The sequence below is a fragment of the Echinococcus granulosus genome (assembly GCF_000524195.1).
Source record: "Echinococcus granulosus chromosome Unknown EG_S00045, whole genome shotgun sequence".
NCBI classification, from domain to species: domain Eukaryota; kingdom Metazoa; phylum Platyhelminthes; class Cestoda; order Cyclophyllidea; family Taeniidae; genus Echinococcus; species Echinococcus granulosus.
Genome location: NW_020170425.1, coordinates 89,712 through 117,550, shown reverse-complemented (window position 1 = coordinate 117,550; position 27,839 = coordinate 89,712). Strand labels below are relative to the sequence as shown.

Below are 27,839 nucleotides of genomic sequence, written 5' to 3'. Positions count from 1 at the left end.
AAAATGAGGCAGAAAAGTGCGACGTAATGTGAACCGCTCGCTATCAACTCAATAGTTAGACACTTTAGACATTACTTGATAGCGAGGAGATTCATTGTTAGAACTAACCATCAGCCACCCGCCAGGTTAAGAACAATAGGATCGGTCGTTCAGTTGCACTCTGGTACAAAAAACCGCAACAATATAATTTTTCTGTTCAATACAGAAAAAAATGCTCATAATAATGCGGACGTTCTGTCTCGCAGACTGGTCGCGGCAGCAACAGTTGACCTCGTGGATTGTACCATATTTTTGAGTAAATACACTAAACTCCATTAGAGAAATACGCAGAATACCGATCCCGGCGAGGCTCTGATATATGAGAAGCTCCTGACATTCTCTTACGAGCCCACAGCAGAAGTGATGACGTCGGCCAGCTAGGCGGTGAGAGGGTCGTAATTCTCTCTAGAGAATGGGGTTTTACAGTACCAAGAAGAAGTCGAGTCGCCCAATCACCTAGTAGTCCCTGGCTCATTAATACAAACGGTAAATAAAGAGCTGCACGGGCAACTCGGCCACGTGGGTGATAGAAAGATGCTTGATGCTTGACGATTCCGTTCATAGCGGTCAGGCCCTAATTTCGAAAGCTGGTTATTTACTGAACTACTCAAGACCTTTCCAATATTAAATACATGCACGACACTTAGGCATCTGTGAGGCAGTAAACAGGTTCAAAGAACGAATATCACTCTGATCGGACTACTGAAGGCTTTTATTAAGGATGCACAACCGTAAGTCTAAGAGGTAAGCCCAGGACGCGTCATCTCAGCGTATAGGACTACCGTCCATACATCAACCACCGTTTTATCATTAAAAATGCTCTCAGGCCGTAAACTGCGAGTACCTTCCGATATATTCATGACAAATGTAGAAGTAGCAAACAGCGATGTCCCAGAATTAGTAATGCGTCCGAAAGAGCGCATACGAAAATCTTTCAACATCACACGTAAACACTTACGACTGTGCAATGCGATGGTTGTTTAACGCACGGTTTTGGTGAAGAGCCACTTTTGACTTGGCCATTGTACCACGCTGGGTGGGATGGCCTTCGGGCCAAATGCCACTTTTATGTTGAATATATATATTCTGTCAGAGTATTATGGCTCCTTTCGTCTTCATGGAAATCTCGGAACGCTACAAATGTCTCGTATCAGGCAGAAGAAACATTACGACGAGCACAGTCAGACTAGCGTCTACTGAGAATAAGGTTTAGTACAAATATACAGGCCAATTCTACCACCTGGAATATATAATAAGTTTCATCACTTATGGAGGAGAGACCCACTCCGGGTAGTGAACGTTCTCTCACAAACTACCCCATCTGCAACGCACAACTACTTGCTCAGCCCTTAACCATCCACCAACACCACCGAAACAAGCAGTTGCATTTTCTAGTCTACCAGAAACTTTTACTGGTTTCCGTTACCTCTGACCGATAGACACGTTCCTGCCAGATCAACGTGTTCGTTCTGGGAGTTTGAAGGTCGGAGAGGGGGAGATAAATGAGGGGCACGCCCCCTGGGAATACGTAATATAAAACAGGTCATTAACAAGCTTAATAAAAGGCATAGAGCTAAAATATGCAAAAAACGTTTACATACAAAGCACAAAATAATCCCATACAACAAATATGCATAAAAATAAGAAACTTGCCAAAAATTTACGGCCAAGTACTTTTTTACACCATCTCTCACACGGATGTCAATAGATAGGTTTCGTCTTTAAAAATTAGCATGAAATGCACCTCATCTGCTTAAAATTGCTCAATTGTGATCGAAAATCTTCTGTATGTTTAGAATTACCATAACCATCATGTATTTAGTGTGGCAATTTAAGTAGACTGCGACCAAGGTCATTTCCCACCACCCTACTCATATTTTGTTTTCTCCTTCGGTAATTATTCCATTTATGCAATACAAATAAACCTTAACTGGTTTCACTTTGCATACTTAAACGATAGTAATTGCTTTTGCGTCCAGCACTTGTGTTCTATTTGCAATTTTGTCTATCTTGTATGCTGTGCTTGAATGCATTTAGGCGATGCACTCTTGGAGTTTTTAAAACTGCCTACATTTGCTATTTATTATTGGATTTTTGCTTCAAAATTGTAGAATGTTTTTTAAAGAGGCTGTGCAAAAGTATACGTTCTATGAATTGTTTTAGTAAACACAGTTCACAAAATGGGGATGTCAGAGTGCTTTACGTTTTTGTGAAAAATTTCCGTACGCCCTTCTATACATTGACAGAAAGCATCCTGTACTTTCTTAAAGTCAAATAACTTAAAACTACTTTGGCTCTTTTTCGTTAGAAGTGGAATTTGGTTGAAAGTCACCTGCAATTTTACTCTTAAAAAGGCCTAAGTTATGGGGCATTTACTGTGCAGAAATATAATTAAGGTTAAAAAATATCTTACCAGCTTTGTTTTTATGCCTATCAAAAATAAGATTTTATTGAAATGGTATTGCTCAGAATTAAACCTGGCCTTTTTGTTATGCATTCATCAAGTGTATTTTTTGAAGTCCTGTTATTTTGTGGGTATGGATTTTATCTGTAACATATATATATATATATACGAATCTTGCAAAAAACTGGGTTCGTTGAAACCCGTGGCTTTTTAAAGGATATTCTTGCACTTAACTATTGATGAAACTATACTGGTGTCATTTTTACCATTTAACATTTCCATTCCCAGGAAATACCCATCATTTGAAACACCTGTTATTTAAGATAGGTTTTTAACTGTAGGTTTACGACATATCATGCGTTTATGTAATCGAATGATCGGAACTAACACCAACCTTATCCTAACATAAAATGTGTGACGTTATGCCTACCATTCCGGAGGATGCCCTAACTCAGGTAAGTTTGCATGTGCGAAGAGTCAGCTTGGCTAATGAAGTAGTTAATATTTATATAAAGAAATCGTTATTTTGTATCGATTAGGTCAGAACGTGTATTTTATCCTCCGTCTACTATGCTTCTGCAGCTGTTTTTACTTTATTTTCTTATTTACAACATTTAAATGCTATTTTTTTCATTTTAAACCAAAATTCCTTTGAAATTTAGCTTTTTGTTGAATACACGGAGCATCATATGAGCAAAACTGGCATTATTTCATTTTTTGTGTTTATTATGAGTAAACGTCTTAAAACACAATAACAACTTGGTTACTATTCTTTAACCTAGCGACTGTTTAATCAAATACTAGTCAATGGTGTTTTCAACTAAGTGTTGCGAGCATCGTAACTTTACTACAACTGAATAAATTTATTAGATTGCAAGTCATGGAAAGCTAAAAAGTGAAACCGAATTTGCGGAAACGGGTATAATTAGGCTCACGAATCGTGTATCCTTTATGACACGATGTGTCTAATTGATAATACAGAGAACTGATTGAAAAATGCAGGAGGGGAATCTGGTATAAATCAGAAATGCTCACCCATTTGCAATGCAGATCCATCTAGATTTTGATGAATGCTTCAAGAGACAATATCAAGGTGTTCACAACCCATTGTCAATATTGAAAGAGCTTAAGTCAAAAGGTCTTGGTTGGTAAATTTTTGGGCTATAAGTGGAAGAAACAACGTTTGTGTGACTAATGGTGCGGAAAAACTGCGTAACAAAAACTTTGGTTTTACCTCAAAATGATGGCGTACGTCCCCTGTTAATTCCCTAGTCCGGAAAAAAGATAAGACTAATATACTTTGCATAATTTCATCTGCTTACTCCCACAGGTCGACCGTGATTCTCAGTTGAGTGGAGAGGGCGGAAATGTGGAAGATATGCTTCTTAGTATGCTAGATGAGCGGGACAGATTAATGGTAGGATTAAAAGAGGCTCGTGAGGAATTGCAAGCTGTTCAGCTTCGTATGCGAGACGTTGAAAGGGAAAGGGATGGCTTGCAGAAACAATTGTCAAGCGTCGTTCCCCCTGTGAGTTTATTCCTCCCCTGACGCTTGCACAGTTTATACAAATTTCACGCCTTAGATTTTATGCGCGTTTGGTTCCCCAACTTTTAGAATTACTGGGTTTTACGTGGCAAACTAAGTTTAATAATCTGACACCTATGGAATGGTTTGTGTATATATGCTCAATTTTGGCCCTGGGATTCTATCTTAAACACTCATTGCGAGTAGGTCCCAGTCAATTTTAAAGATTTCTATAAAATATCGACTCTTTACAGTGCTACTTATGCACAACAAGGAGCAATGAGTGCGTCCGTGGGTAAACGGAACTGTCTCCGGCTCGTTCTGCTGCGACTTCAATTTCAGGAGCATCGATTTGGGAATTGCGCGCGTACTGCTCATTCGACCTTGAAGTCGAATGAGCAGTACCCATTGACTACGCGTATGGGACAGCACGTGCGCTTTACGCCGTCATGCCTAAAGACTAATCTCTCTTGTCTTTAACCAATTTTTTAAAACTAACTTGCGCCTACACGGAAAATCGGTTTAAATGACCCATATAAATAAATGCTTTGATACTACTAGCAGGCGTGCTGCCATGAGGCTGCCTGACAGGGTAAATTTTACAGATATGCATCCTCGCACATGAGTGAATAAATTTTTCGTGCAATGCATCGTAGACAGAAGCCATTTAAGAGTAATTAATGTGTTGATTATGTTGAGAGTGTTTCTAATGCATACGCGTTTAATACTTCGTGAAAATGCAAAACCCTACTTTTAGGTGACTTTATTTAATAACGTGTAACTTTGTTGTTTATTGCGCTTTGGTGCCAAAACTCATATCCATAAAAGACAAAATTAGGTTCCTGTTTCAAAAACAAATTTTGGTGTCCTACACTATCCATTTGATTGGGTGTAATCATGTGTTTAAATGCCGAATTTATTAGGGGATTTCTCACATGTTATGAGGTTCACAGCTATAGAAAAGCCACATTGGATGGAAGCACATACCTCAAGTAGGATATTATACCCCTACCTTTTGAACGACCAGAATTATTTGCAAACTCAATGCGAGTAGTATCATTATATGCAGTATTAAAATGAGTCGTGCATACTTGCCAGCATATCACAACGCTTGTTAACGTTTGGTTATGCTGCAGAGGGCCGGTTTAATGCATTTAACTGCGACTTAATGCTCACTTTTTCTTCTATTCATACGGCCTTCCAGATATTGATGGCAGCTGGTCTGCTAGGTCGCGATTTATGTAAATTGGGTCAATAGGGCTTTTTCTACCGTTGTCAGAAGACTAAAACCATAATACTCACTTGAAGCACTTTTTTGCACTCCTATCAATGTGTACTAAGTTAAAATGACACCGCAGTGGTTGAAATCAGTTTGAATTATGGGAAAAGTTGATAAGACGTCTGAGTCACTGCGTTTAGACTCGTGATTTTGTTTTTACCCACCTTTACAAGAACTTTAAATTCAAATTAACCATGCTGTAGTGTTTAAAGGTAAAGCCAGGATATTAACTAACCAAACGTTTGCAATTTTATCTTTCCTTTCCGAATATTTTGGATACACGTTCTTTGAATCTTGTTAACTGATGGACAAGTGCGAATTTGACTGTTTTAATATTGTTGCTTCTGATTCACATTAGTCATATATATTTAGTAAATTTGTTGCATTGTATTATTAATATGTTTTTTGTAGTATTACTGTGTTGCATTAATGTAAGCGGAGCCGATGTCGTGCACGTTTAGGTCTAATGCTTTTTTTGAAAAAATTTGCTGCTATCTCTATCCGCTTAAACTTTAGGATATTTTGGCTTGTACACGGGAGCTGAACGCAACAAAGGAAGAACTGGCTCAGCGTACAGAGGAGGTTCTAGAGCTAAAGGCAGAACGCAATAATACACGGGTAGACCTTTTTGTACATGCAATTCTAAACAGCGCAGGAAAAAGGAGCCCTTTCGATAATAGTGATGCTACTGGATGATAGAATAGCATTGTGCTTATTTCGATAGACGAAAATATGGCTTACTTCATCTTTAATGTTATCAGAATTCGTAAAAAAATTTCGAAAGAAAAGTGTTTACCTTCTGGAACATCTGATCTGCAAGTATTTATGAAGATCCGTAAAATCCGAGTTGATGGTGGGCCATATTGGACGTAATCGAAGTAACTCATCAGCTCACAGTAATTAGAATTTAAGTGAAGTAAATGATTGCACCAATTTTGCGTTGCATATTACAAATGATACCCCTTATTTCCCAATTTCGGCGAAGTTTAGAAACGATTTCTTGTTCATTTTTGCAGAAGGCAATTTTGTTATGTGAGCTGCATACTGCTACATTAGTTTATATGCCATTTCTTATGACAGATAAGAGGGTTTTCATTTAAGGGTCTTATTGTGGAACTGTACCATTAATATTACAATTTAATGTTACTGTCATCTTCTGATAAGTATGTTATGCGCATGCTGGAATTAAGCAAAGTGCTTTTTTTCCTCCGAAAAATTAAAGTAACCCAAGTTGACGCAGTTACGAGCTTGGTATTAGTTAGACTTCCTGATCAACATTTTTATAAAGTAAACGTACGACTACGCTAAAAGCTCTAACACTTGTAGTAATGGAAATTAACAGTGACACTGGGTTCGCAACAATGCGTTTTACAGTGATACCTTGCAACCCTTTCAATTCCATTTCACATCTACTTTAACCGAAATGAACGGTACGAATCACCTGGTTGGGATTAGTAGTTGTAACAGGAACTTTAACTTCCTCCATAATTCTCGCACAAAGCTAAGTCGTAAAATTTAATATACTAATTTCTCAGGCACTGTATTTTCATCCTTTGCCCCCATTTTGAATGAGATTATGAAGGGTCTGGGTATCAACATCTCCAAGAGAATCCAAGTTACAATTGATTACATTATAAATAATTGTTCTGTGCCTCTAAATTGGTTGTCCAAGTAGTTGATGATGGCCAGCCCCGTAGGTGTCTGAAGTAGGTTACCTCCCATGGGACAGTCACTGTCGTTGCATTTTATCAGGTAAATAGGTTACAGATGGTAATAGCGTCGCACGCGAATTTAAGTATCGTCTATCCTTAAAGGAAAAACTAGAACCTTTTAGAATGCTGAAAATTCTTCCTCAAAGTAGGTAGAAAGGCCCCAGATACCACTGAAAATAGTTCACTTATATCTTACCCAGTATAACGTTGAAAATCGAGTTAGTTTTATTAAGGTTGTTACCTTACTTAAAGCTATTCATCTTTAAAAGTACACCCTTTTTCTCTTCAAACAGCTTCTTTTGGAACATCTTGAGTGTTTAGTATCCCGCCACGAGCGCTCTCTGCGGATGACAGTAGTTAAGAGGCACAACCTCACTGCTATAACAATCCCAGGCGGTGATGACTACAATGGAAATGCAGCTGGCGGTTCTAGTGGAATCAGCTCGGAAGTCGAGGTCCTTAAGGCCCTCAAATCCCTCTTTGAGCATCACAAAGCATTAGATGAGAAGGTGCGTGGATAGCCAATTAATGATTTTATAAAACTTTTATTCTTTAAACTAATGAAACTAATAACTAGACCGACGATGCGGATACACAGTAGTTGTCATTTATTGTCACACTCGACTACGTTATGGCGATAAACAGGCCAAGCATTGACCTTTTGTACTGCTCAGACAATTAAATGTGTGCATGGCAGAAACTGGTTGATATTTGCATTTCTCAGGAGACTGGTCTTCAATAATCACTTAATTTTAACGTACCGGATATATAAGCACTAACAGTATTGTTTGAGAAGATTACTCACTCTAACCTCAACTCATGTAAGTTCCTTTCAATGCCAAAATGCATATTAATAGCAACACTTCACTAACAATCCCAAACACTTTAAGCATGGTTATCATCTTGGTTATAAAATGACTGTTAAGTGTAGTACAAAGTTGACTTGTCATCTTTAGTATCCCGCATGAAATATTACCACTTTTTTGAGTACCACGATACCGAACATCGCAGGTTCCATCATCGTAATGAAACATTAGTAACAAAGAACTTAACTGGAATTCCCAAACTAGTGAAAAAAACTAGAATGACATTTCGTTCGACTTATTTGGCAGCTGATTTTTTTGAAATCCCGCATTTCGCAGTAGAATTAGACCATTCTTAAATACATGCGGTTGCAAAGCGTATTCAAGGGTTTAGTCTAATTTTATAAGAAAAATCTTAGGCCATTATTATGCACTTTAAATATCTTTCCTAGTAATATTCTCTTATTTAGAATCTAAGCAACATGTTTTCTTGTTAGTATTTACTAATTTATTACTATCACCCTTTCTCGTAGCACTTGATTTTGGTATGTTTATTTGTTGCGATCTCTTGAGCATCTTTTGAAAAGAATCAACCATACATAGAAAAACTCCTGCAGCTGATGGAATACAAGGACAAATTTACTACATGTACTTCCTATTCTCCATTTTTTCAAGTTATATTTTGTTGTCTCTAATAAGTACTCTTAATAAGACCGTAGAGACTCCATATTCCTCCAATTCATAGGTACGAGAACGCCTCAAAAGCGCCATCACACGCGCGTCGCAACTTGAGCAGGAACTTGCGGAGTTAAAATCCAACTATTCCATCACGGAGGGGAAATCTACTCCAGTCAATGTCTCACAGAAATGTACGGATAAATCGGACGCTGGTACCATTACAGATACGCCATATGATCAAAGTAAGTTTTGTCCTCATTTAACAAAGTTATTCTAGCATTTACTTTTCATGTAAAAATGGTTGCCTTACAACACATTTCAACCTAGCACCTTTGTAAAGTTCCTTATTCCCCCCTTTTTTCAGGAATGGCTTTACTGAGCCAGACGTCTCTTAAAGGAGCAAGTCAAGATTGTTCTCTGGATGGCTCGGTGAGTGAAAGCAAAGGTTCTGCCCCTGGCCGAGACCACCTATTCGTCTTCGTAAGGTGCCCTGTTATGTTAGTTAAGGTGATGACTCACCCTTCCGAAGTGGCGATGAAACCCAGCTGCCCAACCTCAACTAAGCATTTTTGACGTCCAGTTATCATGCTGGACAGACATCAGCTAGATGTGACTGTAACGGCAAAGAAATTGTACTGGTGAACATAAAATACTCCTGCTCGTATTCTTTGAGAAGGGGCAAAATGTAGGCTCTGATAAATTTAATCAAGAAACCCTCCTGCGAAGATTTACGTTGTTTCAAAGCTGCGCTTTAAAAATGAAATACTAATCGTTTTTACAAAATAAAATTTTCAGCAATGAAGCTGTTTGAAGACTGAGTCTACGAAAGGCTTCGTCCTTGGTATAATATTTGCTCTTCCCCTAGCATTAATGCATCTCTCTACTACGGATAAAGCGGGAGTAAACAAAGGTTTAAACAAGACACCAACGCTTATTGGTCATTGATATTCAAAGACAGGAGAGCTTGATGTAACAGTGGAAGTATTGTCCACAGCTACGTGATGGCTACTTTAGGCATTGGTTCCAAGAATCCTATCGAGGCTCGTAAGCGTTTTTAAGCACAGTTAAAAATTAACACATTACTAAATCACCTTTTCCATATTATTAGTAGTTTTTCTTGCTCTAAGTCGTAGCACTACTTATTTCATTATTTTTAGGAAAGCCTGGGACAACGTATCACAGAACTCATGGCGCATAGCTATGAACTCGAGCAGAAGTTAACTTCTTCCTCTCGTGAACTCTCGAGGGCTAATAATCAGGTTTATTTAAACTTTTTTAAAGATTACTCTTTCAGCGTCTAGACGTGACCATTCTACACTCAACTAAGCACATTGCGAATCTTTTAACTCCTTTTTAATTAAGGTGATTTATCTGTTCCGGCCATTATCATCCGTTTATTAAGTATTGCTTTAAAAACCTCTATTAACTTATTTTTATGTGGAATATCGCGGCTTCGTACAACAGAAAATTACTAAAGGAGGGGATCAGATCAAAAAATAGGAGATCGTTAGTCAAAATAGTGGATGAGTACATGGAATTCTCCATCTCAGCAATGAGTGCTCGTGACTTATACATACTACTTATTCTCATTTAATTAATGCTAAAGATTAAATAGGAATTTCGAGCTAAAGAAGACTGTTGCGTTGGGAATGATGATATCAATACCAAATTCGACAAAAAGTCTGTCATGTATTTTTACACCTCAATATTTTATACCTGTTTCTGAACGTCAAAGATATTGCCCTTAGATAAGCCAACTGCACACAGAGCTCACTGAGTCGGAGAACAGGCGAACTCAACAGGAGGCAAAGATCATTAGTCTAGACCAGAAGTGCCTCTGTGCGCAACGCGAGATCGCGGCCGCCCAGAATCAGACTGACAAACTACGAACGGAGCTGGCCAGCAAAGTTACGCAACTAAAGCAGGTCAATATGCTGTCAGGCTTTGCTTAATTCTGTGAAATAATGATAGTAAAGTCTTAGGTGAAATGTTCAGGTGTTACAAATACGCGCAAATTTACGTATTTTTCCTCTTGATAAATATTATTTCATTAGAACAAGAGAGATCTTTGATGGTTTTTTGTGCATCTATTTCTTTTTAGAGCACTCTTTTATTAGTACTTGATTTGAAAGCAACCTCAAATTGACCCTTCTCTCCTTGGCCAAAGTTGCGCATGCCGAAATTTGTAACGATTGCACACTTTGTAATAGAAACACACATGCAGAATTAGATTGGCTCTCGGTGTTCGCCTTACCTTGCTTTATCGAATTGTTCAGAGTCCTGAAAATATCTGATTGAACCCTTGCAAAACCATCATTGTTATACAATTGAATAGGATAAAAGTGTCCTTAAATCCTTAAAGCGCCCCATCAGACGCTATGTAAAACAGCATAATGGAATTGCTGAGCAATTTTTGGCATTAAATGCTGTTCAAGAGGTGATAATTAACTCATTGCAGACGTAATTTTGAATCCCATTTTTCGCAGCAATAGCTTAACAATGTGTTTAAAAGAGATTCATTAAGTTTCAAAACGATTTTGTACTTTGCGTCTGCTTTTCTGATATTTTGAATAGAAGAAATTTGACCTGAATAAGGCTGCTTCCGAGGTGGCATAAAGGAAAGTTTCTACTACGTTTTATGTTTTGTTTTTTTATTCTAAGAAATAAATGCCATAGTAATGGATTTGCTTATATAACCAGATTATTGGTAGAGTTGTTAAGTAGTCTGCCGGTAAAATAACCTTCTTCATTGCTAAGTTCCTTGTTTCAGATGGAAGAAAAGGTTGCTCGGTTGCAGGCGAGCCTTGAAATAATGGAGCAATCAAAAGGCGGGGCAGGCTCAGGCCTCGTAGAAGGGAATAAGCTAGAGCAGCAGGAAGAAGAGTGCGATTTACCCTCTGTGACACAATTCCAACAGCAAATTATAAATCAGAAGAGCAAAATCAACACATTAGCTCTTCAACTATCCAACGCACAGGATCACATCAAGGAACTGACTGAGCAACTGGAAGATAGCAATTCTGAGTTGGTCAGAGCTCACGAAAGGGAGAAGCTAAATGAAGAACACAATGAAAGGCTATCCTCAACAGTGCGTGCCTTATTATGGTCTCCAATGTATTGTCAAATTAGTTTGATGCTTCATCATAACACAGTTTTTTGCCTTGTATCCGATTTAGCACGCAAAGAAGTCTTTTTGTAGGTGATTTGATATCCCCGATCTATGATGTTTCCTATTACAAATCTATTTGTGAAAACTGAAAACTTTTTCCTTGTATAACAATTAAAAATATACGCATGGTCTGAATGTAACGATGTAGGCGACTTCCAGCATTTTTGAGCCCGGCGGTTACAAATAAATGAGTGGGAGCACCGATTTATTTAAATTACCCTAAAACTGTAAAATACTATTTATAAAACTACTTTTAATAGGTTGATACCCTGTTGCTGGAGGCCAACGAGCGTCTGCAGAGCCACCTTTCAGAGCGCATGTCGGCGCTGCAGCAGAAGCGTGATTTAGTCTGCGAAGTGGAGCGCCTACGCTCAGCCCTCGAGGAGGCTACCAGTGACCGCGAGGCGCTCACCAAGGAAGCCACGAATCTGCGCCGCCGACTGACCGAGACTGCCGATGGGGGGACGCTCCTCTCTTCACCTCTTGGACGCCAAAAGTCACCTGCTGACGGGATAAGCAGCCTCGACACCATGGACGCCCTACTTGCTGTTGATCCTTCCGGACGTATGTTGGCTTTCGTTCGATAGTGGCATCCGAAGCATTCATCACAGGTGTAAATGTTAATCATCCTATAATTGTGCACTTTGTGAGTCCGCAATGCGTGTTTGTGTTGGCATGAGTTGTATCAAGGAAAGACAATATTCCAATTAAAGTGTTTAAACTAACTCTAAGCACTTACAAGTAAAGCATTAAGAATCATTATAAGGAATTTGTAAGAAGCTATCATTCACCTTACCTAAACTTTCTGCCGTATGACTTTTGTGCTAAAATACATATTCTACCGACTTGATTTGTAGAGATTGCTGTTTATAACAGCCTATTCAGTGGGTTGGTGTAATATTATTGGCCCCCAAAAAGCCATTACTTACTTTTCTTTGTTTCTCGTATAAAATTATTATCAACGTGGTCATGAAATCCAATATGTTTAAGCAGTCTTCCCCATCCGCTATGTGCTGGCGCAAAATATATGCAGTTATATGATTGATTGTTGTAATTTTAATCTAAGGGTCATTTTAACGATGCCATTTCAATTCAGATCGACAGGTATTCTGGAATCACACGCATATCTGGTGAAGAAGCGGTGTTTCCCTGCACCCTCAAAACAGGCCATAGAATTCCACGAGTCAGTAATCAAGAATCTGCCTGAAATGAAGAGGATAATGCCCTGATATTTAATATAAAGTGGAAAAAAGGGGCAAAAGGAAAATAATGGTACCAAATGAAAATGTCATAATCGTCAATAGGAAGTCAACCGGTAAAATAAATCATTCATTTAATTGCTTCCTATGAAGAGGTTATTCAGAATGGCTGGGAACATCAAGGTGTTTTAAAACACCGTTGTGTTTCCCCTCAGCAGTATTGCGCACCCATTCCCTTTGCATTTGGTTCAGTCTTCTGTAATTTGAAGTAAATGAACGAAGGTAAGGAAAAGTAGGCAACTGATTTGCCAATAGGAGGCATAGCGTCTACTGCGTAGCTAATGTAGCAATTGGAAACACTGCATCAATTTGATGAGGGTTCTAAATGGGCTTGTGGAAGCTACTCGGAAAATTGCATGATTCAAAGATATATAAGTCTCCAAAGTGCTTGATTCTTTCTGCATACTATACCAGTTTAATAAAATACACGTTATAGTTTGTCTGAATGATCTTCGGGTGAATAGATGACTGTATTTCTTACCAAAAAGTTCTTTTGTTGCTCAATGTTTTGAACCACTTATAATTAATCTTGCAACCGTTATGAATAAGGAAATTGAATAATTATCTGGTTTTCATTTCCTCTGCAAACTGTCTATTATAGGAAACTAACAATTTGGATCAGTTACACTTTGTTAGCGGTAAGGAGTAAAGTAATTATGAAAAATTGTATCTGAGAAGGATTTGGGCTATAAATGTCTGTGATATAATTATTAAATAAAAGCTTCCAATATTAAAGGTAGTAAGTATTGTCTCATAAGTCTTTAAAGACCTCCTATCGCCAAGTCTGGAAGAAAGTGTTCTTTGGAAAGAAGTCCCAAATGGTTTAATTGTTACTAGCAGTTAAGGCAGCGCGTAAGTTCGTGTCATTCAGCATATCAACCAGGTCTAATGCGTCTTGCATATATACATTCGATGCATGTAGTTGTGCAGCAAGCTAGTGTTGTTCCTCTAATCATTGCACATAGGAGAATAATTAATATTTCTTCCTTATTCATAGGTCTTATTTGCGACCACACGGTTAGTGCGACAGCCACATCTGTGGTCTATTCGGTTCGTCCCAGCATAATGAGTTCACCCTCCAAGTCAGGGACATTCATCTCAAACTGTGTACTCAGTTCAGATCAAGTACGGTTATTCTTGTCTGCTAAAAGGTCGCTTAATCTATATTTATTAACATATCTCATTCACAGTATATTTTATTAAACTATTGCAGCATTCACACGCAAAGCACCTCTTGACAATAGTATAATGTGGTCTGACGTTAAAACACGTGACACTGGTTTTGTATGTAACTTGCACGAGACAAATTTATCAAACCAAAAAAAAAACGAATTAAATAGGGAACAAAATCTATGATCAGGTTATTTTTTTCTGGATTAAACTCCTTTTTGGTATCACTACTTTAGCCCGGTCCTGTTGCTGCAAAATTCAGCGAAGCTTGTGTAGAGGATCCCCTGAATGGAAAATCGAGTAATGAATACGCCAATATTCCATGGTCAGTTGTCTATGGCTCACTGTCACAGAACTACAGCCAGTCTCAACCGCCCTCAATGCCTGAAATGGATACTTCCCACTCGCTCGCTATTTCCAAGGGCCTAGGAAATCAGCAGCAACAATCTCAGCAGACAGATCCGCAGGCTTTGGCCACGCTGATTCAGCAGCAGCTTGAGGTGATCAACGATGAAATAAAAATGATACAAGTATGTTTGTCTTTAAAAACGTAGTGGAAGCATGAGTACAATTGACATTTCAGTTGAACTTATACCTTTTGTAATTGTACCTTTTTATTCAACATTACTTTTAAAGAAATCCTGAAGTGTTCTGATTATTATTTCACATTATTGTTAAAATTACAGGCCTTTTGCTTACTCCCATCAGTACTACCCTTTTCCCCAACAAAATACTGATAAGTCAAATTAATTAATCCAAGTTATCCTTGTTTTTATTCATTTCTGATCGTTATGTTCTCCCATTTACTGTGTGTCATGAAACAAGCATTACGTAGATTAATTTATATTACCTATTCTGAGGTATTTATGCATTTCTCTATTTTTTTTGAGTAAGCGTTTCGATTTAATTATTTACATACATTAGGGAAGCTGATATAGCTACAGTCACGTGTACATTACTCCAGTTTACTGAGAAATGGTAATTAAATCTCTTACTTTGTTCCACCGGGAACAGAGGAGAAAGGCAGTGTTGCGATAAGATTTTTTTCCTTAAAAAGCACTAATTATATCACAGAAGTGTTAACTTAAGTCCTTTCCTGAAGTAGTGGGTATTGTTGTATGGCATGTGGCTCATTGGATGAGCCTAAGTTGGGTTTATTACTGGGTTTCGAACTGCCTTTTACTTCTACATGTTTTATAGTAAATCCAATTTTGGTTCATACATCACCTAAAACTAGGGAGGTATGCATTTAAAAATTATCAGACTTTCATGGTTGTAATTGCATTAGGAACCTCGACTATTTATTTTCCAGTTTCACCTGTTGTAGTTCTGGTCTTTCAATGAAGTAGCATTGTGCATCCTGCGCACTACCAATATTTTGTAGATTCTACCCCTAAGCTTACCACATTTTTAGAACAAATTTAGCAAAAAATAAGCAGCTTTTAGAATTGTTGATGTATATTTCTGGAACAAGTTTTGTTCACTTGTTTTCAAACTACGCGATACTCATTAACTATTGACTCTCAAAATCGGTCAAGATTACAGATATCCATGGTAAAGATGTGGTCTTTCAAAATCGGATGTTAATTTCCCTACAATTTGAATATGACACCTAAGAGTGCTCATACTCTCGACCCATTAGTGCTCTGTACAGCATGACATCTCACTTTAAAATGACTTGCATTGTCTAAAAGGAGAGAATTTCGGACTACTAGTGATTTTGCTTTTGTTAATGCGTAGCCTGTACTTGTAAATTTGGACCACACACATAAAACTAGCGTAGGGAACTACCTTTCACATGCTTCCACAGAAATTCCTAAAAAGCGGCTAGAGTTTTTTAAAACGCTTACTCCGTAAACGATTACAGCATTGTTTGTGGCTATTCCGCTTAGACATTCCAAGCATCAAGCGGGGCTACCACCTTGCTATTGCTTATAGCTTATTAAGGCCCTAAGGTGGGAGAATTTGCGCGTAGCCTACTCTGTTGAATTCATAAGCGTAAACTTTCAGCCCAATTAGATAGTCTGGAGGATGTAAAGGAGCTTAAGTTGCGAGGTTTAATACCAAGCTTTTCAATCCCCTTTAATGTTGGAGCTTGAAGGTGAGCATGGTTTAGCAACTTATGTCAGGTAATAAACTCATCTTTCTGTGTACATTGGGACAAACAGACGTACCGATTTTCCTGCAATTCCTGCCGGATACACTAATGAGAATTTTATTAGTTCTCTTGTGTCAAACGATATTTGGTGATAAAGTGACTTCCTACGTCTTGATTCTAACTGACTAGTGCTATTTATTCGGATAAATCGGAAAGTTGTTCGCTTTTCCAAATAGCAATGAGTGTCTCATTCCTATTTCAAGTCTATCATTGTTATATGTTTACACTTTCACCTATAAATTCTTCTCTCCGCAAAATTTACAATAGAAATCAGAATAGAAAAATCTCGGTTATTTTAAAAATTGTTATTTGCACAACCTTGGATTGAATATTTCATTGAACAATACGCGTTTCGCTTATTCCATTATAACAATTTTGCATGTATTATCAGATCGGCATTTTCATTTCAAGTCTCACGGAAAAATAGGTTAATTTTCCCTCGTCTGAAATACGACTGCACCACACATCTAGAATTGCATGCCCGCCGTATACCAGGAGCATCATATGCAGAAAAGCAGGACCTAAGCGAATGATGCCCACATCTAATTCTCGTTGGCTATATTTTGAGATGCAATATATCACCATCACGATGAACATTTTCTCGTGTTGATTAACTTTTAGTCCGTGCGGCTAAAGAGACCTTCCTATTTGAGTGGATTTGTTCTATTAGTTGCTAAAATGACTCATGTAGAGGTGTAGGTTCGTCAAAAGAAACCTCCTCAGAAATCATTTTGATCAATTCAAAATTAGAAATTCATCTGGTTTTAAAAATCATTCAAACCATTATGAAGCATTATTTGAAATGGCTAAAGTGACTCCACAAAAACGATTTGGTGATTGTTTCACATCGTGGCGAAGCTTAAATTCATTGACTTGCTAAAGTAAGAACACTGTTATTTCAAATTAGGAGATCGGTAGTAACAGCTACCATTCGGCCACTCAGAATAGGACCAATTATTAAACTGACCCACCAGCAGATGGGATCTCCGTGACCAGAGCTGTCCGCATTTACTCGAAATGTTTGGCTCTTTACTGCTGCCCTTTGCCCTTGCTGTGATCTCCATGAGAACTATGATGACCTACGGACGTTACGTCTGATGCTCAAAGTTACAGGCTAGTACTTTGAAAATCATCAAAGGCAGACTTCATCTATGGGGGAACGCTCTATGCACTTTATATCAAAGATACCAATATTTTATTTGGCAGAGGGATTTCCGGCACAGATTCTCGTTTGAATATCCAAGTTCATTATACTAAAATCAACAAACTAAGTATCGTTGAAAGTGTACATAAATTGAGCTGATGATTTGAGATTAGGGGCTAAAAGCGGGGAAAACTTGATGAAAAATGATAAAAGCATGTGACAATTGACAATCCTATGCAGCGCCTTGAATCCTTCTTGGTCGTACGAAGTTACAGTGGTAATAACAGAGAATATTTCACCGGCGTACAGAAGGCCTGAGACCGTGGCGCCGAGCAGACGTACAATCTGGTGCCTGCGTATTTAAACGCAGAATTCAACAAACTACATTTAGATAGTACCGTCAAAATTAGCGAGAATGCCTGACTGTTTGTTGAACGACAAACTGATGTTAATCGGCTTACAATTTGCTTTTATTTGGCAGCAGCCGTAAGTTAATTAGGAGTTTGGAAATCCCTTTAAGTCCATTTGGACCATTGTTACAGGAGGTTCTCACTATGCTTTCAACTTTGCTGATAACATTTTTTAGTAAACTTGTGCAAATGTGTTGCTGCATTAAATAGGACATATTGAAAGAATCAAGGAGACTGATAGCTTTTCTAATTCTGGTAGTAGCGAATTTACAATGGCTGACAACTGTTCCCACATTACCACTTTCGATGGAGCTTTCAAGTAGCGCGAATTTATGGGGAACCTTTAGATATACCAATTACTAAAAGAAAATTTTTCAGAATATTCATGCACTTATTTTTGATTTTACTTGAATTTCGACCGTCAAGTTTATAAACTAAACCTTACAGCTAACTTGGGTATTTGGTAACTCTTATCTGGTAAATAAAGTTGACGCGATCGTATATGAAGATGTGTGCCACAAATTAGAGACGTTTGTACGAATAATGTAGGTATTATTTTATTAACTTTTTGGTATGATTAGCAGCACTAATTTACTTTGTGACCTAGCTTGGTTTAATGAATCTGAAATAAGTACCACTGAAGCAGGTGTGAAAATGCCCTTACAGGAGGAGAAGAAGAGCACAGACCAGCGGGCGAAGGAGCTGCGCTCGCGGGTGGGTGGCGGTTTGAGGCATGGTAACCGGGACGCTGCCATCTCCGCCTTTACCCCCTTTGAGACGGCAGACGCCGGCGCGCAGATGGGCTGCTGGTCGCCCACCTCTTCCCTGGAGCACTCTACCTACAAGTCCAATGCCTACGCCTCGGGCTCGTTACCTCGGCAGGCACCTCTGGGCCAGGATTTAGACGTTGTCTATAGGGAGGACGGAGACGCCGTAGTCCCTCCACCCATGTCACAACTAAGGTCACATCAAGTGAGCAGAAGTTGTTCACTGTTATGCTCGCGCAAAAAGTCTTTTAAATACATATTTAGAAAATTTTACCGAAATTTTACTGCTAGCTGTGTTTTAATCACTAGTTAAGTATGTCACGAATTACTGGTCGATTATATCCTTTCTTGCAGAACGTTTTTCCTAAAGCACAACTTTACTGCGCTCTTTATGATCTTCTTCAGAACTTTGAGTTTGGACTGAATTTGTGACTATGTACACTTATTTACAAATTTAATTGAGCGCACAAAACCCCATTTTTTATGAAACAACCCATCATTATTTATTGCTGATAACTCTAGGACCATATTTGACTATAATGATAACATTATCATCCCATGCTACATTGGCAAGGTGTGCAATTAAGAACTTTTTAAGACTGTTGTTAGTGTATACTTTAATTGTTAGAGAGGCCACACTATTAGCCCCTTCGAAGGACGCATTGGGGCTGCTCACCCGCCAGCCATTCCTCGACGAGCACACCCATTCAGTTTTCAACTGCCAAAAAAGGTATTCGTTGTACCTTCCTTTTACACCATTTGCGAGACTGAATATGATCGATCAGCAAGCCTGCTCTTAGATTTTTTGTCTTTATTCCCAAAATTCCATACTTAATTGTGCACTTACAATTAGTGGATCTGTTTATTGTAAAAGGCTTTTGAGTTTTAAAAAAAAATTATTTGCAATTGATTCAAACCAAAACTTTTATGAGCACTTAATGCATTTTATTACGTATTCCGGTTCATCATGGAAATCATTATGATATTAAGTAAAAATTGATCGGGGCTATACATGCAATGAAAAACTATCATCGATTGGCGTTAATCTCGTCTAACTTACATAACGCCACAGCGATTAGTCCTATGCAGGCGTGGCCAAACATTTGCAGCGCTGGTTAGCTACTACTTGTAGCCATTGGTTATTTTGTTTGGCAATTGTAACAACTCTCCAGAGTCCTTTATATTCAGGTTTTTTTCTCTGGTAGGATATGAATGGTTGTATGGAAGTAGCAATAAATATTTTGGCATGAGAAAGTATAGGCTAGTGAACAACAGTCCAGCAATAATTCACTGCCCCTTATTTTGCATTTAAAGATAACTTTGCATCAGCTTTTGGTAAGTGTTTATTTTGAAAGATGCTGATTGTGCATGACTGCTGTGTGATATGGGGTTTGCAGCTCTACTCAACAACAATATAACTTATTTGATTATTAATAAAACGGCGTGCGACATCATAGATGAAGTGAATATTAACCGAAGAGTATATTAGATCTAAGTAGACCCGTACATTAACTTAAGCCCGTTTCAAATTCAAAGGTGGGTCAAGTCCTGAGCTCCATGGATTATTTTTCGTTGGTATTGTAAAAATTATTGCTCAAACAAATTGCTTGGGTGATTTGTCGGGTAGTTTTTGTATAATCTGATCCATACCATGCATGTTATGATCCGCGCAACGGTGCCTTACCTGGGTGACCACGTTGCTTCTATTTGTTCTCCACGTAGGTGTTTAGTGACATTCAAGCTTTAATGCTACAAAGTGCTCTCTTGGCTGTACACTCCTCACATGCTATTTCACTAGCAAGATTTCCCTTTTCACAGCATGGATATGACGCTATAATGCCTCAAAGCGCCTCACGCTCTACGCGCTGGAGCGCGAATGAGAGCGGCACGCAAACGATGCCCTCGCGAGTGCGCAACACCGACCAGCGGAACTACTCGGCAATGCAGTTGCAGACATCAAGATTTCCTTCCAGTGGTACGACTCATTTAACCGACCTCTTGGAGACCACCAACGCGTATTCCCCTAGCGACACCAGGTGCTTCAAAGTGTATTTCAATGAAATCTGTTTTCGGAGAAAACAGTATAGACTACCTTACAAAGTATCGCCATAATTGTGAGAAATCACGCTTTAACCTTAAATACGTAATGTTTTTCAAATTACGACTTACTTGATCTCTTATTGGCGTAAACTTGACATGAATTAAGCACGATACGTAAAATATTGCTTTTAGACATAGTTACGTAAACGGTTCAGGACTTTCCACAAAAATGCTCAAATTCCCCTCGCATACGATGTTGGATTTGTATGTTAATAAAGTATAATAGCTTTAGGCCTCTTGCTTTTTGGGCTGTGCTTAGCCTTATAAATTATTATTTAGCCCAGCGCTTTTCTATGGCAATACAGCCAAAAATGCCTTCAAAGAATACGGTTCCGCACACGGCCTTCTTTTCTTTTGTCAGGCAAAGTATTACGTTTTCAGAATCCAGGAAAAAATTTCCATCATTCATTGGAATTTTTTACAAAAAGTGGTTTAATTTACCGGTTTATTTTTATGTGCAGATTTTGGCCTAGCGCTAATAAAGTGCGTCGCAGAGTCACTACTATCTCTTTTAGCCGTCCAATTTGACATGAATTGGCAGGGTTATTCCATTTGGAAATGCATCAGACCACATGATTTGAAATGGCAATAGGTTTTAGAGCATGTAATATGCGCATTGCATACTACCATAAACAGCACATGCAGTTACAACTGTCAAATAATTTTCGATTTTGGTTCAATTTTTCTTACTTCTAGACGTGGAACCCACGAGAAGGCTCGAATAACCCATCGATCCGACGAAGTTTTCTGGTCTCCATCAGAGTCTCAAATATATCAAAATACAAGGCTGCTGAAGTCACCCGACGCTGTGGCTCAGGTCGCGGGTGCGGACGCACGCGGGCAACGACAGCCAAGCGCTCGACATCGGGTTAAGGAGCAGGAGGAAAATGCCTTTGTACCTCACCCTAGCCACTGCGCGCACGAACCCTTAGTTCCTAGGAGACAATGGAGTAATGAAGACCCAAGTATGCGTAATGATCTCATCTGCTCAAAGTACTGTTTAAAACGAGTGTCGCATTTGACTTACATTAACAAAATACATTTTTATCATCCGAAGCCGAGAAAATGGTTAGGAAATTGTTTTGTAACTACTTTCTAGGTATTAGTTATAAATTGGTCCCTTGCAAGGTTGCTACATCTGGCTCATAACTGGTAAATCTTGAAAGTAGGATCTGATTCGATGATTAATGTGTCGTTAATGGGACTCACTATCCATTTACTAGTCTTCTTTGGGTTTAAAGCAAGTCGTTATTGCACTATGTTTACGGGTTTTCAACTTCTACTTTACAGACAGAAGCCTGTCCCGAGACGTGGTGCGTGATACTGTACAGAGTAGTAGTCAATATGCTCCACACCCTTCACAGGAAGAGAAACGGTGGCAAAGAGGGCAAGTTGATTCCCAAATGTCCATTTATACGGGAGCTCCTTATATGAAATATATGTTCAGTTAAAGCATTGGAATTAAACCGAAATTTTCATTACAGAGAAGATTTGATCGAGACGGCTCTGAGTGTGAAAATACCCTTTGCAATGTGGAATGCTGCCACAGTTGTTGCATGGCTTGAGGTAACTAACTGGCATCTACAAAGCGGTTTAATTTCAATAATCCTTTTTCCCATATTTTTGCTTTTCCCTAGCAATGGCATTCGGCACAAATTTGTGTGCAGACATAAGAGCTGCATTTTTAGCCTAAAGTGTTGCAATTTTTTATAATGAAACTAATCCGATTGATGGGAATTCGTATTAGTTTGCCACATTTTTCATCGGTTTATTTCATCTAATCCAATATTTTCACCACCTTCTCTTTGTACTATTATATTTTATGCCACATAGCAAATTCCCTTCAATTTTAGGGGATTTTTGGAAAATTACTGAATTGGTGTACTGCCTGAAAGTGACTTGAGCTCCGTTGTGATATTCATTTTAGTGCTGCGTTTAATAATAGCATTGGGTGCAATGAAACATGTTAGGTTTCCTACAAAGTGTTTGGACGTGTCAAAAAGGATTACAGTGTGTATAAACTAGCTTTAATTCTATTGCCTGAATAAGATATTAATACAATCTGAGTAAACATTCCTTTTGGATCTCGATAAACTTCGTTTGCATGTCTTTCGCACATTTGTATGCAATGCTTAGTAGCGAATGAGTCAGAAGATAATCACTAAGGCCAGAGTGTGTGGAATTTGTGTTTTGCTGTAAAAAGGTATTTTTGGGAAAATTTAGCCTTCTTATCGTAACAGCAAAATAAAAATGAGTCATTACCCGTCTTTCGTTAAAAGTACAATGAACTTTAAAAAAGTCTCAAAGAATGAGAAATCAGAATTTTTTGAATTTTTATACTGGTAATGATGCTGGCTTTGCCTGAATGGCGTTACTCGACAGTCATAGACGACTTATTTGTAGTAATCCTTAAGTTACACACGCAAGTCATTAGTCGCAAACGGTATCGAATTGACTTCCATCACTTTGCTAAAAGGGGCACTATCACCTTTTGCTGCGTGACTTAGCACTGGGTCGGCATGCCAGCGTGGTACGTGGCGGCGTGTCGGGCGAACATCACCTGCGGCGGAATGATAGCCTCACTCTCGGATCAGGAGGTACAGCGTGAGCTGGGCATAAGCAATCCCCTGCACCGGCTGAAACTTCGTGTTGCCATACAAGAGATGATCGCCTTTACCAACGCCGATCCCTCTGAGCCTACCCACAGCACTGGCACACCACCCACCGACCTACCTCTCCCCCAGGTATCATCTGCTTCCCGCCCCAATCGCACTATTTGCACTTAAAAGTGATATTTTGGGTACTTTTTATAATTTCTGGCTTCCGGCTAATCTATTCTGGTTATAAATGGTGAAACGACAAATTTGTATTGTTTTTCTTAGCATTACCTTATATTCTTGATTTTAAAATGACTGATTACTGTATTGACGAACACATTTGACTTTTTAAGTCCAAACATGAATCTACACATTTACAATTATTCCACATATATTCACTTATGTGTAGATATGCACTTCTCTATTTTATGCATACCGTAGAAGGTTTCAAAAGACACTCCTACCTCACCTATTTTTTTATAGCAATGCCTTTAAATAGGTACGAACTGTCTTCATCTTACTAATGAATTGTCAAAAATGTTACAATTTGATATTGCTAAATTATTCTTGTTAATCCTTTTATTTGGTAAAAGCATTAGATCCTCGGTTTTACTTCAAAATGCTGACCAAAATGTTAGCCCTAGTACTTTGTTTGTCTCCATAAAGTAAATTCCTGTATTTCTTACTTCATTCTAAATATTATTTTTGCTAAAATTCTTAGCGTCACTACTAGTTTACGAGTATATTTGTAAATCAAGTACGATGGCACCCTCAAGAGGCGGGGAGTGAAATTTTTTGCCAATATTAGAATTCAGCATGGCCCGACAATTAAATCAATCTTATATGGAAATTTAACTCTTCTTTGTTGCTGGAAATTGATCAAAGATTTCCCACGATTTGCCATGAAAGAGAGCATTTTCATTCCCCAAGACTCATGATTAATGCCAAAATGATGGTAGAGGACCTGGAAGTAATTAGTGAAAAATGTTTTTTGTAAAAGTTTTCAGTGAAATCAAACCTAGTTTTTTTTTACTTATTTTCACATTTTTGATTTATGCAGGAGTGTTAAAAAATTGCTTAAGCAATTTTACAATAGTTACTCTTCATTCAGCAGCGTGGATCTAGTGTAACCCCACATTGGCACTAAGATGTCGACACCCTTTGTCTTGTACGTATTTAAATGCCTTAATCGTGTGCAGTACTGTTAACTCTGTGATAGCTCTACTTGATCTTACCACATCCATTTGATATATCATTGTCACGAATTAAGATTTCGATAAGTTCTTTGAAAGTGCTTTATGTTGCCTGACAGGCCCGTTTGAACCACGAGTGGGTGGGCAACGTGTGGTTGGCCAGCCTCGGTCTGACCCAGTACCGACGCCAGTTCATGGAGTGCCTCGTCGATGGTCGCATGCTGGAGCATCTGACTAAACGCGACCTGCGACTGCACCTCAAGGTGATTGACGGCTTCCATCGCCTCAGCATCCAATGTGGCATCGCCTTGCTTAAGCGCTTCAACTACGATCTCGATGCCATCGAAGAACGCCGACTTGCATGTCTGAACAAGGACAATGGTAATGATTCTCACATCACGTCCTACGCGTGTGCCCAAAACAATTACATGTTTAGAATTTCCCCAGTCTGCAGAAATGGATTTCATATTGCGTAAACCCCAATATTTAGAATTTCCTTTAATACTCATTTAATTTAATTCTAGAATAATCATTCGTTACATTAGTACTATGTGCTCTTAAGTATCCTAGCTCATTGAGATGAGAATCTCTTTATCCACAATTGTCCGTGGTATGGAATAAATCCGTGGGGGTCATGAAAAACTCCCATGCTGTTGAAATACTGATTTATTATAAAACATGATTCCTCTGCACATAAAGAAGAACGGGCCAATATACTTAAATCTAACATCAATATCATCCCGAAATGGGACGTATCGCCGATTATCGCCTGTTTAATTTTCTAATTTGGTACAAACCAATAAACTGCATTCCTGCAAGGAGTCGCCCCTGAATGAGAAAATAAGGTAGCAGTTTGATGCGATTTAAGCTATTTTGCCTTCTCTGGAGCAGACTTGATTGTGTGGACGAATGACCGCGTGACTAGTTGGCTGTCCTCTCTGGGCATCACCAATACGAGCATCAGTCTCGACCAGTCGGGGCTGCACGGCGCCGTGATTGCCCTCGACGCGGACATGAACACCCCCACTCTAGCCATGATGCTGCAAGTACCGGATTCAAACATAGAAGCCAGGTATGCCCGATGTGTCACCACCTTTTTTGAGTAAACAAGGTTTACGCTCTCATCAGTCTCAGATGGTATGTAGCAAGCTCGCTTCCAGTTCCAACTTTGGTAAAAGAGTGTATAAATAAAGCTATTTCTTTAAAATACCGTATTGGCTAAGTCTTACTGAAGTAGAATTTTCTGGGGGAAATTATGCAAGTAAAAGGCTTACTTTTTATTGAATCATTTTGAACCTGTCATCCCTAATCTCTTTATTTAATAGAAGAGCTCATACGCATGATTTTTAAAACACAATTCTTTAATGTATCATTATGAAAACAATCTACTACTTCGAAGCGTAGATCTCACGCTCGGGCCTGTATCCTCGCCAAAAAAGCTCTCAATCGTGAATATTTTCCTCAGTGCGTAGACAAGTTTAGTGAATTTGAGCGCAGGAATTCTAGTCAAAAGGCTTCCTTTAGCTATTTGTGTGGCAGAGCTCATCACTATACGGGTGTCCACATCATGAATGGCAAGTAGACATTGTGAAGATTCCGTATGGTTAATATAATTTGGCAAATTAACATGTGCTGTCATAATTGGAATCATTCTAATATAAAGTTTTTGAATCCATTTATTCTCTTTTATGAATTCTGAGCTTCTTATTAAAGGTATTTAAATGTTATTCAAGCGAATTTACGGGCAAATGTTATAGTTAGCAGTTAGAACTTGAATGAGTCTTAAAATACGTATTCATTATGTTGGAAAATGTGTACAAAGGCGTGTACGATTTCTAGTGATCCAGTAATTGTTTACCACCTTCTTTAGTCCAAAAACTGTGAACGTTGAAGTAAGCCAGTCTTAATTTATACTGATGACATCCTTTGGATAACAGTCATTCCCTTATCTATGAATAATTTCTAAAAGTATGACAATCTTATTTCAACTTTGTCATTCAAAGTTTAGAAAAGTCAAAACTCTTTTCCGGAAAATGCTCACACATAATTTTTGGATTATTGTCTTCTTAAATTCAAGTAGACCTTCATTATGAAATTCATAGGTTATTTGATATGCTAAATATGAAATATCATCTTTTGGGGGTTGCTAGGTTAGTGCGTTCTCATGTCTTCTTATTTCAGGGAATTGCTCGAATATCACCTCTTCAATTTGGTTAAGCCGTATCGAAGCTTACGCCTCTCCTACATCAATCTGGACAACCCGGCCTTTTCCTTAGATGACAGAGGTGAAGACTATCCTTGGGGGGATGAGAAAACGGGGGAGAAGGGTGTACAGGTGGAGGATCCGCGGGGACACAAAGGAGTGCCCCCTCGGGGACCACTCACTGAATCGCCACACTCCGTCAGCACCAACAAGCCAGCTCTACCTTCTACCGGCTCCGCAAAAAGTCACATCCACTAAAAAAGTGTTTTTCTCATTAAATCATGTGTATGACATGTAAGTTGCAAATTGCTTTAATTTACTTTTACGACAGCGGGAAGAGTTTGGGCTCTTAGCGAGCTTGTGGAACTTTCCCGAACTTATACGCTGCTGTTTTGCGATAAGGGGACAATACTCCACCAGATCACACTTATTTAATAATAGTAAATCAATCTGCAAAATTACTAGGGGAAAGTTTATTGGCCAAATATTTACACGATCTGTTTCATAATGATGAACCTTGGAACCGGTCCTTGTTCAATCACTTATGTTTATAGTAGATCAACACTTATTTCTGCATCGGATTTTAGTGACACGTCAAGAAGCAAGAAGTTCTGATTCGAAACTGAAAATAACTGTCAATGGTAAAGCGGCAGCCATAGGAATTGCGTAGTTAATATTATCTGTTTGATAATCTTTACAGTTCCTAAAAAAGATTACACCGGATTAAAAACTAGATAATTCTGTTCCATTTACACCATAACTCAAATACCATCTATTTAAACTATTCTAAAGAATGAATCCCAATAAAAACTTGGAAATCCACAACCTTTTTTCATAGGAACTTCTATCCTAGTGGAAATATTTTCCTCATTTTTAAATCCAGATATTTTACTGACCAATGTAATGAGCCTTCAATACATATATTTATATATGCATTCTATTAGCAACTTAAAGTTTACATTTTCCATGAAGTTAAGGCAACTTAAAAAGACCCTCTTACGAAAATCCACAAAAATTTCTGTCCCAAAAGAGGTAACCACTTCCTTGAATTCATTCAACTAAATTGCTCCTGTCCTAAAAGCTATGTCACGCATAATCGGGATGAATTATCCTCAATTTCAAATAATCCAGTGAACTCGTATTCATCAGGCCTTTCATTTTCAGGCCAGTTAGCTCAGCACGTGGGAGATAACCTTACTAGCTAGGTTTAGGCATTAGAGAGCAGTTGT

General features: G+C 38.5%; 1 protein-coding gene across 1 annotated transcript; it reads left to right on the top strand. All coding sequences in view use genetic code 11, as the record gives it.

Annotated features, from left to right (window-relative positions):
* Nucleotides 1–2,865: 2,865 nt before the first annotated feature.
* Nucleotides 2,866–26,868, top strand: EGR_05729 (Liprin-alpha-2; the record flags this gene model as incomplete). Its single annotated transcript, XM_024494978.1, has 21 exons — nt 2,866–2,898; nt 3,774–3,971; nt 4,311–4,400; nt 5,764–5,865; nt 7,253–7,468; nt 8,508–8,682; nt 8,805–8,869; nt 9,598–9,699; nt 10,189–10,365; nt 11,211–11,528; nt 11,870–12,173; nt 13,866–13,993; nt 14,275–14,568; nt 18,417–18,722; nt 20,336–20,553; nt 21,314–21,610; nt 22,102–22,183; nt 23,125–23,361; nt 24,527–24,788; nt 25,296–25,479; nt 26,589–26,868. 21 exons carry the CDS (start codon nt 2,866–2,868, stop codon nt 26,866–26,868), a joined length of 4,068 nt encoding a protein of 1,355 aa, XP_024350571.1.
* Nucleotides 26,869–27,839: the final 971 nt, after the last annotated feature.